We start from the raw sequence: 13,538 nt of genomic DNA, 5'->3' as shown, positions 1-13,538 counted from the left end.
GTTTTCAAGCTGCAGAGAGCGAGAGCGTGGTAAATGGGTCTAGGGTAAGATAACGTCACAGGGTTTGTTGCCTTCGATGAAGTGCAGCATTTTCTTTATCAGAGTCCTGTGGGTTGCTGCAAGGTTTTTTTTAGTGAATATTTAAAGTTATGAAAAAAAATTGATTTTGACATTTTTTTTTGTGGGGCCAATTTTTACCTTGATTTTTATAGGGGTGATAATTCTTTGGGTCTTCCCCCGCCACCATGAACTGCTAGATGGAGTTTGTACCTACCTTTCAAGGCTGTTGTGTAAATAAAATGAAGACCAAATGGTAGTTTCTATGCATTTTTAATGTCATAAGACAAACAAACAACTCCCCAACCCCCTCAAAACACAAACCAAAACCTAAAAACCAAAAAAAGACTCAGGCCCTCATGCTTGTTAAGAGAAACACTTTACTGACTGGGCCAAATTCAAGGGAAAAGTGTTTACAGTAATGGCCTTGATGTGGTTATTCACTTGGACTTGAGACAGGGTTTCTCTGTATCCTTAACTGTCCTGGAACTCACTCTGTAGACCAGGCTGCCCTTGAACTTACAGAGATCTGACTGCCTCTGCCTCCCGAGTGCTAGGACTAAAGGTGTGCACCACACCCAACTACTCTTTTTTTTTTTAAAAAAAGAACTTTATCCTTTTTCTTTTCTCTCCCAAGCCTATGTATATTTTTAAACATACTGTAAACTATTTAGAGTTTTTTTTGTCTGTCTGAATTGGTCTTTACTGTATATTTCTCTTTTTCTGACCACATGAGTCTTTAATTTGCTAAGCGATATGGCTAGGATTAAAGCCATGGCTTTGGCTGCTAGATCTACCTCACTCCTTGGCTTCCTAAGAGTCTAGCTTCACCGGGCGGTGGTGGCGCACGCCTTTAATCCCAGCACTCGGGAGGCAGAGGCAGGCGGATCTCTGTGAGTTCAAGACCAGCCTGGTCTACAAGAGCTAGTTCCAGGACAGGCTCCAAAAACCACAGAGAAACCCTGTCTCGAAAAACAAAACAACAAAAACAAAGCAAAACAAACAAAAAAGGAAAAAAGAGTCTAGCTTCATGGTGGAGATACTGGTAAGAACCACATATTTTTTTTTTTTTTACCACAACTTTGTGGAGTTTCTAGACCACATTTTTTGCTATAACTCTGTGGAGTTTCTAGGTCCATGCCACCACCAAGAAGCATGCCACCTAAACACCATTTAAGTGTTTGTAAATAGAAATTTTTGTCACACCTAGTCCCACAGCTGTTCAGTGTAGAGAGCCACACCTGATGGCAATGTAGAGAGCTGCGTGGAGCCACCTGATGGTACTGGCTCCCGCCCTCCGCGATCCTGAAAGTGAGCGCTCTCTGTGATAATCAGCTCCGAATATTGGCTAAGACCTGACTTATGCTATTATCACGCAATGATTGTCAGCTGCTTGCATATGCGTGGACCTATGGGCAGTGCCCACCTGGCAATCCGGGGTTGATAGCCTATGCCTTTTTAAGGGCTGGGAGAGGTTTGCCCTGAGAGAGAGAGAGAGGAGAGAAAGAGAAGGAGAAGGAGAAGGAGAAGGATTGCTGTGAATAAAGTCCTGAATAAAACTGCTACAAGAAGAGCTCCAGGTGTTGCGTCTTCCTTGCTGGTCGAGGGTGAACGCGACAGTTCAGTCCCAAAGAAACACACAGAGGTCTCCATGAATTATAAACTGTTGGCCTGTTAGCTCAGGCTTCTTATTAACTAACTCTTACAACTTAAATTAACCCATAATTCTTGCCTATGTTTAGCCACGTGGCTTGGTTCCTTTTCTCAGCGCAGCATTTTCATCTTGCTTTCTCTGCACCTGGGTGGCAACTGCAGACTGAGTTTTCCTCTTCCTCGACCCTACTCTGGTCACCTCACCTATACTTCCTGCCTGGCTACTGGCCAATCAGTGTTTTATTAAACCAATACAAGTGACAAATCTTCACAGGTTACGGGAGCATTATGGCACAGCCCTAGTCTATCGTGGTTTGGCCACTCCCTCCCCTCCCCTCCCCAACAATAAAGACTCTTAATCACTCTCTCCTTCCCTTCTAGGACATTTATTTATTCCTTGCTCACCAGAGGGAGGCCTTACCCAGTGATTCTCTTTCTGAGAGCGATTGCCTTCTGCATAGGAAATGGATTTCTTCAAGCACACTATCTGATTTACTGCGCAGAATACCCTGAGGAGTGGTACACAGATGTACGGTTTAGCTTGGGTAAGTGGATCCGTCTCTCCTCCCTTCCCAGCTAGCCCCAGCCCCACAGTGTCAGTCACCACTGTCTCTTATCCTACAGCAGCCTCCTTACCAGCTTCTTTTCCACTCAGACTCCTCCTCTGGCCTCCTCCCCACAAGGCAGCCGGGGAGAAGATTTAAATATGTGCCATGCCATCATCTCCCATCTCAAAACGGGCAGATAGATTTCTACTGCTCCCATGATACACACAGGCTCCCCTACCTACAAAACCCAAATGTTTTGGGTCTTTCTGACGTGGAGGTTATTCCTGCACCCTGTCACCTCATTTTCTATCCTAGTCCCAGAAGCTCTGCTGCTGGGACTCAAATAGTCAGGCCTGTTCTGTGCCAATGCTTCTGTCCAGGATGCTCCCCGTTCCTAGATGGTTCTGCTTCACAGCTTCCAGGCTTGGCCCTCTTCCTTGCTTTGTTCTTTACCGGTTTTATCCTCCTCAAAGAAGCTTTCCCTGAACACCTGAGATAATGGAAGAAACTGATCTTTGAAAATTTCTCCTATTTTCTGTGGAAGAGAAGGTGGGAAGAGTGTAAAGGCCAGAAGGGATGGAGGACACCAAGAAAACAAGGCTCTCTACGTCAACAACAGCAAAGCTCATGTGATCTCACAGCGGTTGAAGCCGCATGCACAGGGCCTGCACGAATCTATCTTGTCAGGTCCTCTGAGCTTTTTTTTTGGATTTTTTGAGACAGGGTTTCTCCGTAGCTTTTGGTTCCTGTCCTGGAACTAGCTCTTGTAGACCAGGCTGGCCTCGAACTCACAGAGATCCGCCTGTCTCTGCCTCCCGAGTGCTGGGATTAAAGGCGTGCGCAACCACCGCCCGGCTCCTCTGAGCTTTTTATTATGACTTCCAGTTTAGTGTTTTTATGGGACTCTTAAGTGGGCAAACAACTGCATCTCTGATTTTTGTTCTTCTCCGATTTTTGAGCCTTCTCTTGGGCTCTTTTCCTTCTGTTGCTTTGTCTTGTCCAACTTCAATATAATAGTTTTTGTTTTATTTTATTATATTTCATTTTGTTACATTTTAAAAATGAATAAATGAGTGAGTGATTGAATGAGTGAAAACCAAGGCACTAGGGTCAAGGTTAACAACTGAACTGTCATTTATATCTGCTGGAGAGGGAAAAATCAATTTTCCCCAATGGTGTGACCCAGGGTATATGAACCACTCCAGGACAGCCCTCATGTTCAGGATCAACATATAATGGACTCCCCAGGATTTTTTGTTTGTTTGCTTGTTTTTGGTTTTTTGTATGTATGTGTGCTTTTTAAAAAAAAAATTTTTTGTTTGTTTTTGTTTTCCAAGACAGGGTTTTTTTTTTTCTTGTTCAACAGCCCCTGGCTGTCCTAGAACTCACTTTGTAGACCAGGCTGGCCTTGAACTCACAGAGCTTTGCCTGCCTCTGTCTCCCAAGTGCTGGGATTAAAGGTGCATGCCACCACTGACTAGTTTTTGTGTGCTTTTATTTGGTTACAGTTTAGTAGTTTTTTTTTTTTTGGAGGATGAGGTGTTGTTTTCTTGGTTTGGTGTGATTTGTTGTTGTGTTGAGTTTTTGTTCTTTGAGAAAGAACTTCATGTTGTATAGGATAGGGAGGAGAGGCTCTTGAAGAACTTGGGGGAGGGAAAGAATATAATTAAATATATTTAAATTTAAAAATAATTTGAAGTAATAAAAATATAATATAATTTTCCTCCATGTATTCATGTGTATATACATGTTTCTTTGTGTTTGTGTATGGGCGCACATGGAGGTCAAAGGTCAACTTGGATGCTGTTCCTCCGGACAGCTGCTTGCATTGCTTTCTGAGACAAGGTCTCTCATTCAAGTTGGAGTTGCTATAGGACTAGACTAACTGGCCAGGGACCTTTTTGTCTCTATATCTTCTTTACTTGGTTTCTAAATGTGTGTCACCATTCTGGACTTTTAAAAACATGGACTGTAGGATTAAACTCAGGTCCTCGTGCTTGCAAGCCAAGCACTTTACTGACTGAGCCATCTCCCTGGCTCGCTCCACTCACGTCTGTAAGAAGAACCAAGGTCCAGGATATTTAAGTTCTTTGTATACTATGTTGGCTCATGTAAAAAAAAAAACAAAACAATAGATCAATATAGATTTTTTTAAACATGGTTTCTCTGACTGTCCTGAAACTAGCTTTGTAGACCAGGCTGGCCTTGAACTCACAGAGGTCCACCTGCCTCTGCCTCCCGAGTGCTGGATCAAAGCTGTGTGCCACCATTGCCTGACCTAGAAATCATTCTTAATCCTTATTAATATCACTTGTCACATTCTGCCTATTGACTTAAGTACTTCTGCTGTCTTCAGAACTAATTCCTGCTGGGCTCTCTTCTCCTTAGCTGCATTAGTTTTGTCCTACACCAAGCCACAGGTCTGTCTAGCCCAGATGTCTGCCGTCAGTGACCTCCCCACTGAGAATCCTGTCTCCAGCCTGTCCTTCAGCCTCTTATGCTGTAGTCAGAGTGACATTCACACATCACCAAGGAGCAGAGGCTTCACTGTGAAATGCGGTTACACACGTAGGGTGTTGTTTGGCTATAAAACAAAGAAGTGGAACAAAACAGCAGAGAGGGAAGACCTTTGGGTTAAAAATAATAACTCTTATTTTTTATTAAACCATTATCTTGAGCATAATATTTATATTTATAAATTACAAAGAATATGAGTCACTTTTTATTGATAAAGTTTGTTCACTGTCAATTGCAAGCATGTGTATGTCAACTTCCAACCTTCACAGTGGGGCATGACAAAGGAGAGCGTGGAGCTGGCTGGTGAATGAGCCAGCCAGTTGGCCATTAGTGAGTCAGCCACGTGCTTGCTGTTACTTACTGATTTATTATGGTGGTTTATTTAATACACACAATGCCTTCTGCTTGCCCACTCTCCCTCCTCTGTTCATCACACCGTTAGAGAGCGCTAACATTTTTACCCTAGGAACAGGAAAACCTCTCCTCCTAGAAAGCTTCAGACCATATCTGAATATCATTCTTAGATTTGGCAACTACATGTCCCTCCCTTTATTTTAGGAAAGAAAGAAAACATCTTGTGTGAAAAATATCAAATCAGAGTGTATCTTTTGATCTGTTTCCTCTCTTCTTTGCCAAGGTGTCTTCCTATTTGTTTTGGGAATGGGGATCAACATCCACAGTGACTACCTGCTGCGCCAGCTTAGGAGGCCTGGAGAAATCGTCTATAAGATTCCACAAGGTAACACCTCCCTGACTCCCAGATCTTCAGTGTTCACTGGAGCCTGCCCCAGGGGTTGACAAATGGGGAGGGTTCATGACAGCACAGCTATGCAATATATACACTGTGGCTTGCTGCTGTCCTCCCCTGCGTACTCTGTCCCCTCTGCAGAGTCTAAGGAAACTCCAAGACAACTAGGGCTCTAACTCAGTTGGTGGAGTGACTCCCTAGCATGCATGAAGCCCTGGGTTCCATCCCCAGCAACACTTAACTCAGGCATGGCCGTACACATCAATGATGCCAGCCCTTAGGAAGGGGAGGCAGGAAGATCCGGAGTCAGAAGTTCAAGGTCCTTCTTTAGTACATAGTGAGTTCAAGGTTGGTCTTGTTACAGGTACTCCCCCACCCAACCACCACAGAGCGAGACAGACAGACAGACAGACAGACACACACACACACACACACACACGCACAGAGAGAGAGAGAGAGAGAGAGAGAGAGAGAGAGAGAGAGATGGAGAGTGAGTGAGTGAGTGAGAGAGAGAGACAGAGAGACAGAGACATAAATGACCTCTTGCCCACCCTAGGTAGGAAGATCATAGTACCCTCAAGGTGACAGAGGGCACCAAGCTTGGCTAAGAGGGTGGGGATAGTTTACAGCCTAGTATATAAGCCTGCCATTTACACAGAGTGTGAGCCTTGGCTGTGCTAGCAAAGAAGCTAAAGATGTCAGGTGAACATCATACTGTGTTAACAAGAACCTGGATGGGGTGGCCTACTGCACAGCTAGGGCTATTTTAAATGGTAAGTATTATTAATTCCTTAGTATCCAAGGAACTAAGCTAGACCATGTTCATGGGCAATTGGACCCTCACAAAGTCAAGGGTGTCATGGGCAGGAAGACAACGACACAGTGTCATCCTTCGGAAAAGCAATAGTCAAGGAACTTGCCCCTTGTGCCAGCCATGTCTCTCACAGCTGGGTCAGAACACTGGGTGGAAGCACCATTAGTTATCTCAGCGTCCAGGTAGAGAAGGTGAGGACACCTGGCGTGCTAGCAGGGCTCTTATCACTGGTGGCAGAAACGTGAGGCGACTTGCTTACATCTATCTCTGTAGCCAGCCAGAAAGTAGAGAGCTTGGGCAGGAACCAGGCCGGCTATCCCCCTCGGGCCCACCCCCAATAGCTTTCCACCTGCCAGCAAGGACCCATGGCTGGAAGGTTCCACAGCCTTCTGAACCGGTACCACAAGCTGGGGACAAAGTGTTCCCACAGGACTCCGTGGGCAGCGCTCACATTCCAACACTAAGTGCACTCAACACTTGAAAACTCCGGTTTAACGATTAAGTCAAGATGAGCTGGGACAGTTCTTAGAAACCAGATCGCCAAGGTCAGTTTCCAGCCGAGTTCTAAGAGTGAGAGAGAACGACTTGAAAGCACGTTTTTAACGTAATTACAGAAGGAGAAGAGCTGTTTTGGTCACAACTTTTCTAGTTTAAGACGGCTCATAAAGCTTGAGTGTGGGTATATTTAAGGTCGTCAGAAATGCCTTGATTTCTAGATAGTTCTGAGACGAGAGCTCTCTGGTGGGTAGAAGAGAAACGCTTCAATAGCAACAGAGCATTTTAGCCCCAGCAGGGCGAATATCTTCTGCTCTCAGCAGGAGCAGTGTTGAGGGCAGGGAACCAGGTACTGGAGGATCAAAAGGTCCAAACGAATCAAATCATTTCTCACACCTATTGAGATTTCATTTCAATGTAGCATGTTGTTTTACTTTGTGTGACTGGGGTCTTGCCGGGGAAGGCTTGGGAAGGTAAGGAGTGGCGTGAAAATGTCCTTTAGAATGGAACGAGATGAGAAGCAGCCGTCTGTACCTCTTGCTCCTCTCGTCTCAAAGCTGGTGGCCTAACAGTTGTAAAGAAATCCTGACAATGCCCATCAGTAGATGGGGCCACTGCAGGATTCCAGAACCTTCGGCAGGCAAAGGGCTGCGGTTGCTTTGTTTTCCTCTATTTCTAAGAGGCTTCCTCTAAACTCTGGCTGTAGAAGGGGCTTCCCATCTTACATTTGTTTACCTGTCTTTGTGTGTTCTGGAACAACAGCAAGGGATGCGGTATCACAGAACTGAGGTTCTGAGCACCGTTTTTCTGATTCTCTACACACAGGTGGCTTGTTTACATATGTTTCGGGAGCCAATTTCCTGGGTGAGATCATTGAATGGATGGGCTATGCCTTGGCCACGTGGTCCATTCCAGCCCTTGCGTTTGCATTTTTCTCACTTTGTTTCCTTGGGATGCAAGCTTTTTACCACCACAGGTAAGCTTTTCAACGAAGGCGTCTCAGTGTTGTTTCCCGTCGCCGTGATTAAAACGCCCTGACAAAAGCAACTTCAGGGAGAAAGGGTTGATATGGCTCACTTCTGGCTTATGGGGCGGGGTCATTGCAAAGATGTCAAGGGGGCGGGAAGTCGAAGCAGGTGGTCCCATTGCATTCATTCACAGTCAGATGCAGAAAGCAGATGAATGAATGCATGTGTGCTATGCTCCGCTTGCCCTCTCCTTTTATACAGTGGTTGTCTGCCTTCCCACGCTTCCTCATGCTGTACTGACCCCAACCCTAACATTATTTAATTGCCACTTCACAACTGTAAATCCGTTACTGTTTTGAATTGTAATGTAAACATCTTCTCACCAGGATGTCTGATATGTGTCCCCATAGGGGTTGTGACCCACAGGTTGAGAACCTCTGTATAAATTTTATACAGTCCAGAGTCCCTCACCAGGGAATGGTCTTACCATGATTGAGATGGGTCTTCCCATAGCAATGAACTTCGTCAGGACAACCCCTCACAGGTGTTTTCTGAGGCCATCCCTTCATATAAACAGTCCCTCACAGTTGTTACCAGAGGCTTGCCTTCGAGAAGTCAAGGTGACAGCTAACAGTGTCCCAAGGTTGTAGCAACACAGAGCATTCTTCTCCAGTGAGACTGTAGCACATGGAATCAGATTTACAAACACACGATAATGGAAATGTGATAAATAATCAAATTGTGTGATTAAATCCTCACTTTTTAAGCTTTTACTGAAGCTGGAATTGAGTTGGTTAATGGTAGCAGTAAATAAATAAATAAAAAGACTGTATAGATTGATATTATTGTGCGCGAGAGAATGGACCACAAGATATACAATGAAACCCACTTTAATAGTTTTATTAATAAAGAATGGGGGAAGGGGAAGGAGGGAATGCACAGGTCTGTCTGGAAGAAATGTGGCAGGAGAGAGAGAGAGAGAGAGAGAGAGAGAGAGAGAGAGAGAGAGAGGAATGGGTGTGTCCACTTTTAAAGGTAGTTCAGTGCATGAAAAAGTGTGTGGGGGGGGAGTGTAGAACAGGAGTTCAACTGTAACTATGAACAATCCATTGAGATAACTCACTACCTTCGGACCAGCCCAGGTAATATGCATGCTATGAAGATTATGTCCAAGGATGAGACATTATCTCTACTGGACAGACTTGATACCTGGGAATCCTCAATGATGGCATTAGAGCAGAACACTGGACAGGAGATCCAGACATTACAAAAGGCAGTGGTAAACAGATTTAAAAAGAGTGAGGAAATTATCAAATTTGATGCCCAGGAACAAAAGGTAAAAAGGCAAAATTTAACCTCATCGGTATGTAAAAATCTCTGGGATAGTTTCCCACACCGTGCTTGTGTATAGATTATGTGGCCATGCTGGCATAGATTACATAGGGTGTAAGGCCTGAATGCTGTTGGCACATGAGCAGCCACGGGACCCTGGAAATGCTAGCACCTGGGGTGACTAAGCATTTTGCCTGAATGCTGACAGCTGGGAGGCCAATGGAAATGATAACTTAGTCAGAGGCACCAGAGGTGATGGCTGGGCAGCCATTATGCCCACCTTGTTAAGGAGGGTCTCCCACTCTCCTTCCCTGAGGATTTAGTTGATGGTTGATGGGAGAAAGAGAGAGACTTTTTTTCCAGTGGTGTAGCCAATGGTAAGGTGCCCATGTTCCTATGAGCAACCCTAATGAAACTCGATGAATCATAAACAAGCCATAAAAATAGAAGGGAAATAGTTGGGAAGAGAAAGGGGATTAGTGGGAGTGGGAAAGGACAAGAGAGGGTAACAGAAATGATCAAAGTGCATTTACAAGTGTATGAAAATGTCACAATGAAGCCTACTACTATGCATAGTTAACACTTGAGAATAAAAGTAAAAGATGGCTTCCCACAGTGAGTGAGTTGGTTGGTCCAGGTTCTATGCCTGGTGATGGTAACCACTTGACTGGAAAGTTCAGATAATGGGCTAAGAGGTGAAACAAATGTCCGTGCTTCAATTCAGTTCTCTTGCGTCCCATTTCTTGACGTGTGTTCCACGGATGAGACCATTGCCAGCACGTCCAGGCTTCTTGGAAAGGTAAGGTAAGCAGGTGAGCCCTGAGTGCGTCATCTGCTGGTACATGTTAGAGCTTCAGGCATTTAAGGCGTTCCTTTGGAAGGTTGGTCTTCAGCTTTAACCCATCAGGCAAGGGTTGAGTAGGATAACAGAGATAACGGAGAGTGGTGCTGGGGAGGAAAGGGTAATGAATTGTTTACTTCACATGCCTACCTTAAAGGAACTTTTGTAGCGAGAAAGCTGAGAGACCAGGGAGGAACACATGGGGTACAGAACGGGGCTGTGCGCTCCTTAAGTTCGTGCCTCAGCGTCTCTTCTGTTAATGATTTCTCTAATAGTCTTCAGGATTAGATGAGGTGTAGTCTCCTTTCTTCTAAGTGGGAACTGAGACCAGTTCGGGAACAGTCAAAGTGGAAGTTTCCCCATGACCTATTTCTATCACCTCCTGGATTGAAAGGTACAGGCTAATCCTAGCACTGGGGAGGCAGAGGCATGTGGAGCTCTGAGTTCGAGGCCAGCCTGGTCTGCAGAGCCAGTTCCAGAACAGCCAAGGCTGTAACACAGAGAAACCCTGTCTCAGAAAAAGAAAGAATGAAAGATAGGTAGAAGTAAGAAAGAAAGAAAGAAAGAAAGAAAGAAAGAGAGGAGACACGGAGACAGAGGGCAGGGTTTCAAAGGTTCATGGCCTTTGAGAGACAACATAACAGCCCTCCCACTTCAGGAGAGTCTGCTGCCCATCAGAGGCAGTGAGAGAAGGGCAGAGGTCAGCGCATTGCTGGGTGCATAAGGGGGTCTTTGAGAAACCTAGACCGCGAAATACTTGGTCAGGAATTCCACCACAAGTTTCCTGCTGGTGCAACATCAGAATCAAATTGAGCCCATCTGGTTATGGTCCTCTTGGAGGGAGAGCCGGGGGGGGGGTGCTTTTTTAATAGGACCAAGAGGGCTTTGTGTAGGTGCTCATGAAGCAAGGACAGGCATTGGCAGGGCGGGCTGAGCACTCGGAATCTTTTCAAATCAAAGCAGCACAGGCCAGGACCTTCCGGCACATTTTATTTATTTATTTATTTATTTATTTATTTATTTATTTATCTATCTATCTTCTGGTTTTCCAGTCTAAACCCAAAGCACTTTAGCTGAGTGTATTTGGTCTTTATTATGCCTCAAGGGCCATTAGCTTCAGCTAGCAAAGAGGACAATTTAGTCCCACAGGGTAGAGGCTTTTTGTAAGATGCATTAATCTCATTAGGCTGTCGAAGGAAACGACCCTCAGCTGCATGGGCTTAGGACAAGGGAAATCTCTCTCTTCAGAGCTCTGGAGACCAGAGGACTGGTCTTAAGGTACAGGTAGGGCCGTGCTCTCTGGAACGGCTTGAGGAAGAACCCTTTCTTGCCTTTATTTGGTTCTGGTGGAGACTTTTGTTCTTGGTTTTCCATGACTGGGGCAGATCTCTAACCTCTGCCAGTCTGCCTGTGACCTTCCCATCCCGTACGCCTTCCTGCCTCTTTTCAGGTCTGTGGGATTAAGGGTCCACCTTGCACCGTTATGAGCTATTTTAATTAATTACATCTGCAGTGACCAGAGTTCCAAAAAAAGATTGCATCTTCAGGTGTCGGGAGGTAGGACTTCACCCTACCTTTTAGGGGGCAAAATTCATAATGATAGTGGCATAGCAATCCATAGTAACAGTGGCATTCCCAAGTCTCAGGAAGGGATTTTTTCCAAAAAGTGCTGTCAATTCTCTGAGGTTAACTTTTCCCATAACTTTTTGTATTTTTTTTTTTGATTAGCATGTGTTAGTTAGACACAATAATGAGCCTCATGGCATTTTCTAACATATATAATGTATTTTATCACGTTCATCGTTACTACTCTTTATTGTTTCCCCCTGCTCTTAAATGGTTTTATCTTAATTTGAAAGGCTTATTTTTATTTTATTTACATGTATTGTGTGTGTCTGTGTGTTCATATGCATTCATGTATGTGTGTGTGTATTGTGTGTATGTGCACACCCAGAAGAGGGCCTCAGTTCCTGGAGCTGAGTTACAGGCATGGAGTTGAGAGCCACTGGACGTGGGTGCTGGGAACCAAACTCGGGTTCTTTAGAAGACCAACAAGTGCTCTTCACTGCTGGGCTATCTCTCTAGTCCTGTTTATTTACTTTTCATGACCGAGTGAGTCTCGTAGAATTGCTTACAGGGTAAGGGGTTGTTTACAAGAGCTTGGGATCCTTGTAGGTGGCCACACCACCAAAGCAAACGTCTCTCCCTCACCCTAGCAACCAGTAACTGCCTGCAGATCCTCAGGGGGAGGCCAGCTAGTAGGAACACCTTCCTACTAGCTATGATTCTCTTCCTGGAGGTCCTGGGGAGGGGACCACGACAGGCTGTTGACAAGTCAGTCTAGTGTAGGTCTCGGGCCTCAGCTGCTGTAGGACCAGGCGTGCAATGGTGACGCCGTGTTCTAAAGACAATATTCTGCTTCATTTCACTCCTCCTCCTGACCCGCAATTCTTCCTCTCCCATCTTCTGTGATACTCCTTAAGCCTTGGCGTGATCCAGAAGCTCCTTTCATGGCTGAGCACTTAGCATTTCCTTGTTCTTAACACTTTGACTCATTATGAGTCTTCGCAGTTTACTGCTGCCTACTGCCAAAAGAAGCTGCTCAGAGCGAAGTCTCAGCACCCGTCTACGGGTATAAATGTAGCTCTTTAGACAGCACTTCGAGGGGCACGTCTTTTCCACTTAGCAGAACAGTTGCAGTAGGGGCCTAGGACCTCCCCAGCCATGGACTCTTGTCCAGGTTTTTCGTCCTAGATGTGGATTTCCTCCTGTGGAGCAGGCCCTTGGTCCAATCAGAGAGCAGTTGGTTACCCCCATTACTGATTCGCCACTAGTTCACCAGTTGTCCAGAGTCTTGGGAGGCTCTGGCTTCCTGCAGTTTTCAGCAGAGTGAACCCAAATGAGTACTTCCTTTGTCTATTAAAAAAAACTGGTGACATATGCACAGCATAAAATTTACCACTTTAACAATTTCCAGTGTAAAGCTGAGTGTCAAGTGCATCTGTAATATTGTAAAATCATCTCCACCACCCTCTGATCGTTCTCTGTACTTATGTGCACACAGGCGGCCGACATTTACAAGAGACAGACTGTAGGAAAGGGGCCGATGATGGGCACAGGGGTCCCAGGTAGGGTCAGGTGCTGAATAACCGGGTTGACGGACGTGCGCAAGCTCAGTTGTTCACAACTACTCTGTTTGTAATCATTCCTTCCTTTCTTGTCTTTTCAGGTTCTACCTCAAGACGTTTGAGGATTACCCCAAATCTAGGAAAGCCCTCATTCCATTCATCTTTTAAAGAACCCCAATTTTAAGGAGCAAAGCTTCTACAAGGAAACTGCCCAGCTGCTGAAACTATAAGCTGTAAACGAAACTGGCCTGTGTCTTGCGCATATGTATATATATATGATGATGTATGTGATCATAGGTCTCTTGTTATTCCAGTTGCCTGAGGCATGCTGAATCATGCCTGCTTAACCTTTATTCCTGTTTGCCAGGGAGCTTTAGCCTAATTTCCTGTTGGAGCTTCACAGAGGACCTTCCTTGGAGACATTTTCTCCTCAGCTA

At 45.2% G+C, this 13,538-nt stretch overlaps 1 protein-coding gene across 1 annotated transcript in view; it reads left to right on the top strand.

The window, feature by feature from the left end:
• Srd5a2 (steroid 5 alpha-reductase 2) overlaps positions 1-13,312 on the top strand; it is a 36,212-nt gene extending 22,900 nt beyond the window's left edge. Inside the window, exons 2-5 of the mRNA XM_041631220.1 lie at positions 2,092-2,255; positions 5,413-5,514; positions 7,658-7,808; positions 13,203-13,312. Of these exons, the coding sequence (XP_041487154.1) occupies positions 2,092-2,255; positions 5,413-5,514; positions 7,658-7,808; positions 13,203-13,269 (484 nt within the window). The 3' untranslated portion in view covers positions 13,270-13,312. The remainder of the gene's footprint in view (positions 1-2,091; positions 2,256-5,412; positions 5,515-7,657; positions 7,809-13,202) is intronic.
• The last annotated feature ends 226 nt before the right edge of the window (positions 13,313-13,538 follow it).

Source organism: Microtus oregoni, unplaced genomic scaffold, assembly GCF_018167655.1.
Source record: "Microtus oregoni isolate MIOR12 unplaced genomic scaffold, Mior012 000036F_ref0000092, whole genome shotgun sequence".
Classification (NCBI taxonomy): Eukaryota; Metazoa; Chordata; class Mammalia; order Rodentia; family Cricetidae; genus Microtus; species Microtus oregoni.
This window is presented reverse-complemented; position numbering and strand designations above follow the sequence as displayed.